This window comes from Diachasma alloeum, unplaced genomic scaffold, assembly GCF_001412515.2.
Source record: "Diachasma alloeum isolate Michigan unplaced genomic scaffold, Dall2.0 Dall_scaffold_00481, whole genome shotgun sequence".
NCBI lineage: Eukaryota > Metazoa > Arthropoda > Insecta > Hymenoptera > Braconidae > Diachasma > Diachasma alloeum.
The window spans coordinates 284,280-289,529 of NW_021680614.1; the positions used below are offsets into that span (position 1 = coordinate 284,280).

General features: G+C 40.1%; 1 protein-coding gene across 1 annotated transcript; it reads left to right on the forward strand.

Moving 5' to 3' along the window:
- The first annotated feature begins 957 nt into the window (after positions 1 to 957).
- On the forward strand, positions 958 to 2,118 carry LOC107042500. Its single transcript, XM_015263562.1, has one exon. The coding sequence runs from the start codon at positions 958 to 960 to the stop codon at positions 2,116 to 2,118; it is 1,161 nt and encodes a 386-aa protein (XP_015119048.1).
- The last annotated feature ends 3,132 nt before the right edge of the window (positions 2,119 to 5,250 follow it).

The following is a 5,250-nucleotide window of genomic DNA, read 5'->3' on the forward strand; positions in this document are numbered from 1 at the left end:
GATGAGATCAAGACGCACATCAGTTCAGTGGCAGCTGCGATGAGTGACTCATTCACCTTGACCTTGTCTGGCAGGTCCTCTGTACTGGAGGCCTGGTATTTTCCACCTATTGAATTATCAAAGCAAAAATCCTACAGTGTAGGACTCGTACAACTCCTCACATACAATTCAATCCCCAATATTGATGAGGGGCGCAATAAATTCCATTTTCAAAAAGGGGATTTGGCAATAGAGCTGACTATACCAACGGGAAGCTATGAAATCAGTGATATCGACAAGTATTTAAAGAGAGAATTATTGAGCTTTAAAATTCCCTTCAGCTTGAAAGCTGATGATCAAACACTTACAACAGTGATTGAGGTACCAAAAGATGTAACAATAAATTTCATGCCATCGAATTCTATCGGTCAATTGCTTGGTTTCCACGGAGAGGTTCTGGCACATTCTACAGTCTATCGAGCAGCCACACCACCAAATATCCTTCATGTAAATTCACTTCGTGTTGAGTGCAATCTCACTGCAGGAGCCTACATTAACGACAGGCGTGTGCATACAATTCATGAATTTTTCCCGAGCATCCCCGCCGGATATAAGATCATTGAGAATCCTGCGCAGGTCATTTAATTGCCAATCGTCGTGCAGTCAATAGATCATCTGCAATTGAAAATTTTAGACCAAGACGATCGTCAGGTGAACTTTCGTGGAGAAGTCATCACAGTGAGACTTCATATAAAAGCTAATTGAGAGGAAAAATGGGCATCGTCTTTGAGAGAAAAATTGGCAGCAGTTATAAAAGTGAAGAGTCATGCCAGAAAGTGGACAGTCGTCGAGTAGCTCGCGCGCAGCTGACATCGCAGAATATCAAGTTTCTGAGGAGTCTGGGTCTGAAAATTCACGCAAGAGTAAAAAAGTGAAGTTTTGCTGTTTCGTCCTCGCCTGTTGTTACTGCCGTCTACCATGGAAGAAGTCTTAAATATTCAAAAACGAATCATCTTTGATGAGTCCATTGCTCATTATGAAATGCACGCACATCAACCGTTTGCATCATCGTCCTTCAGCAACAATGATGAAATTCGTATTGCTGTGCAACATCAAGACCTCTGCCTGTTACCCAGCAAGAGTTCACTGCATATTTGTGGTCGATTGACGAGAGAAGACAACAATGAGGTTGTTGCTCGCACTGAGCTCGTCAACAATGCAATCTGTCATCTATTCGAGGAGATACGTTATGAATTGAATGCTGTGGAAATTGATAGATGCAAAAATGTTGGCTTGACAACACTTATGAAAAACTATATTTCACAAAGTCCCAATCAGAGTTATCTCATGGAAAATGCTGGCTGGATGATGGATCAAGGGAAAAAAATAACCGATGATCAAGGGTACTTCGATGTGTCCATTCCTTTGAGCATGATTTTCGGATTTGCTGAAGATTACCAGAGAATTATTGTGAACGTAAAGCACGAGTTGATTCTGACACGTTCACACAACGACCTCAATGCCATCATTCAACAAGCTCTTGAAGGAGGACAGCGGGCTGAAACTTTTAAAATTACCATGACGAAGATGGACTGGATGATTCCCTATATTAAACCTGCGGACTCTCGAAAAGTGCAACTTCTTAATCAGATTTCAAAAGACAATCTTATACCAATTAGTTTTCGAGCTTGGGAGTTATATGAATATCCTTTATTACCCAGAACATCGAAACATGTCTGGGTTGTGAAGTGTTCTACACAACTGGAGAAACCACGCTATGTCATTGTCGGTTTCCAAACAGCCAGAAAGAACGAAGCCACAAAGAATGCCAGTGTATTTGATCATTGCAATATTCGAGAGATCAAATTATTCTTAAATTCACAAAGCTATCCCTATGGAAATCTGAATCTAGACATTGCACACAACCAATCAGCTCTACTTTATGACATGTACACTAACTTCCAAACGTCTTATTATCACAAGGAGCCCGAGCCGCTATTCGACAGAAAAAAATTCTTGGAAGCTGCACCACTCATCGTCATCGATTGCTCCAAACAGAGCGAGTTCTTGAAATCTGGACCGGTTGATATTCGCCTGGAGTTTGAGTCATCAGAAGGCAAGTACTCAGCGGCAATGTGAAGAAACTCATAAAATTTAATCAAGATTTTTTCAAACATATCAATGTAATCTTTCATGAGATTTTTTTTTTTAAAGGAATCAATGTAATCTTCATAAATAAACAACAATTATTGGAGAATGGATTTTTTATTTATCATCACCAGTATTATTATTATTAGGACATTTTGCTTTCAAAGTATTGAACATTATATTCACTCCGAGTTTTAATTCATTGAGGATGCCCAGCATTGGTGTAGCTGGAGTGTCCTCCGTGAGATCTGGTCCTCTCTTCCTCTTCAATCCGCTGCTGGTTGATGGCTCGCACCAGGTGCTACCCCATCGGTCTCCAACAAAATCGTCGCTCACTCGTTGAATTAAATCTTCAATGCAATTCAGAATAACTTCCAGCTTCTTTGAAATAACAGCAGACATCGGCAGTGAAGAATCAGCAGAAATTTCTTCTTCATTCCTCTTCCTCAAATCGACGTAATTTCTCTCCAAGAGAAGAATGTCATCAATTAAGGACCAAACACGCTCCGGTGGATCATCGCCGAAATGTTTCTCTACAAATTCCTGGAACCCGAACAAGTACGGAGCAGTTCTGATCAGAAAGTGGATATCGTCTATCGAGAGTTTCTCCATGATTTCAACTGATGCATCCCTTGTGAAATGAACTACTTATACCCTCCGACCCCCCACTCTTCAACTCTGCACCACAATTCAAACGGAAATTCAGTTCGTGAAAATAATAAATAATTTCTCGGAAACACCGGTAACCGAAAGATTCTTCTTGGAAAAATATTCATAACCGTCAAAGTCGGATGAATCCTCTTGCATTTGAATCGGAGACATCCACTTTAACTTTATTCCAATCATACACCACTCTCAGCTGATCAGATCGACGAACTTTTAAATATCTCCCTATAAACACCAGTTGCACCATACGAGGCCCAACCAGACTGCTCTTGTTTAGACAACGCGTACGTGATTAAATGCGCGACCTTGACACCCGCCGTAAGACGCAACCATCGAATATCCGCCATGAGATCGCAGCCTTACCCCATGCCTCATCTCGGTCCAGCGACATCATTCTCGTTGAGTCAACGCNACAGCATTTTTCCCAAAAGCCTTTGCTCGGTCCAGCGAGATTATTTTGCAGTCGACACTGCTTCAAGAAGTGTTGGATACGCGCCATATGACGTAACCATGAGATATCCCCCCCCCCATCCGCCACCCGCTGCAAGAGACATGATCAGACTCCCTATCTGACCCGTCGTGACCACCGCGCCATCTAACGGCCCGATTCCGAAGTAATATCCAGGATCGGCTTTGTCTGTCTACTTATTTCTGATTGTGGGAGCTCATTGAAACCATGCCCAATCGAAAGAACGGAAAAGTTCCGTCAAAAATACATATTGAGGTCTTGAAAAATAATTTTTTGCCTCGGCTGAAACTCAAAATCCCGTCAAAAATTCGAAAGTCTAAAAATCCATTCTAGGAGCGCATCAAAACTGGAAAAAAAATGGAAATTTTTTTTTTCAAGTCGTTTGCATTATAAAAAAAATTATTTGCAAAAATATATATTTATTTTTATATTTAATTCCATTCTAGTCGAGTTCTAGATAATTCACGTGAATTTTGAATCACGTCTATTTCAAGTTCTGTCACTCCATTAACACTTGAGTGCCACCTAAATTCACTGAATTTTCACTAAGAAAATGAAAATCCATTCTAGGAGCGCATCAAAACTGGAAAAAAAATGGAAATTTTTTTTTTCAAGTCTTTTGCATTATAAAAAAAATTATTTGAGAAGCCTTAACAACAGCCAAATCACCCATATACCGAATTGGCAGATTCATTCAACGACAAATTCTCTAGAGTGAAAATAATTGTGTCATGGTAACTCTCACTGTATTTTTGTTCCAAGGTTTCGTTCTAGGCGGTAACGTTACCGGACTTTCGTTCCCGGGTTTTCTTCCAGGCGGTAACGTTACCGGACTTTCGTTCCAAGGTTTCGTTCCAGGCGGTAACGTTACCGGACTTTCGTTCCAAGGTTTCGTTCCAGGCGGTAACGTTACCGGACTTTGGTTCCAAGGTTTCGTTCCAGGCGGAAACGTTACTGGACGTTCGTTCCAAGGTATCGTTCCAGGCGGTAACGTTACTGGACTTTCGTTCCAAGGTTTCGTTCCAGGCGGTAACTTTACCGGACTTTCGTTCCCGAGTTTTGTTCCAGGCGGTAACGTTACCGGACTTTCGTTCCAAGGTTCCGTTCCAGGCGGTCACGTTACCGGACTTGTGTTCCAGGGTTTTGTTCCTGGCGGTAACGTTACCGGACTTTCGTTCCGAATTTAGTTTCCTTTCCCTTAACGTTTCTGGGAACGAAACACGCAGTTTCGTTTCGTTCCAGACTTTCGTTCCAAGTCCCTGTTAAAAACTACGCACCCGATTTCAATTTTTTTTTTTCAAAATATTCGTTTCGATGCCTTCTATCCGAATCAATCAAAACATATATACCCGTTCATACAAAGTTTTCGAGATATTTCCTTTTTTCTGTTTTTTCATCAGGAGGCAGTTATTTCCACTGACATTGTTGATATCTAATCGGAGCGGGTTTGCTGTTTCCATTTTTTTCTTTCTTTAATAGAATTACTACAGATCCATTCGGAAGCTTATCACCAATGGAATTGGTAGAAATGAAAGAAAGAAAAAGAGTTATAACACATAAAGTAACGGTCAGATGGCTTCGGCCAAAAAGGCTCGAACCCCTGCTTGTCTTTATTTTTTTGCCTTAAATTCAAATACGGAGGAATATTGGAAAAATTCATATACTGTTAAAAAGTTCATGAAATTACTACACTTTTACTGCGTCACCGTGTAGTAAAATTGCAAATTCGGTAGTAGAATTGGTTTTTGCTACATTTTTTAGTGAAAACTACAGTAAATATTTGGAGTTTTACTGAAATATATACGGAAATTACTACGTTGGGATTGTAAAATTACGATTCTCAAGTGTGAATTAATTTGTATTAGAATTTGCCAACATAAATACTAGAAATATTAAATATTTCTCAATGTTTTACCGTACACAAGTATAATGAAATTCCAATCATTTTTCCAAATTCACAATAATAATTCGGGAATTCATTCCGATTT

Excerpts from the sequence above, each read along its gene's own strand:
- LOC107042500 (XM_015263562.1), top strand. The coding sequence starts at position 958 with ATGGAAGAAGTCTTAAATATTCAAAAACGAATCATCTTTGATGAGTCC.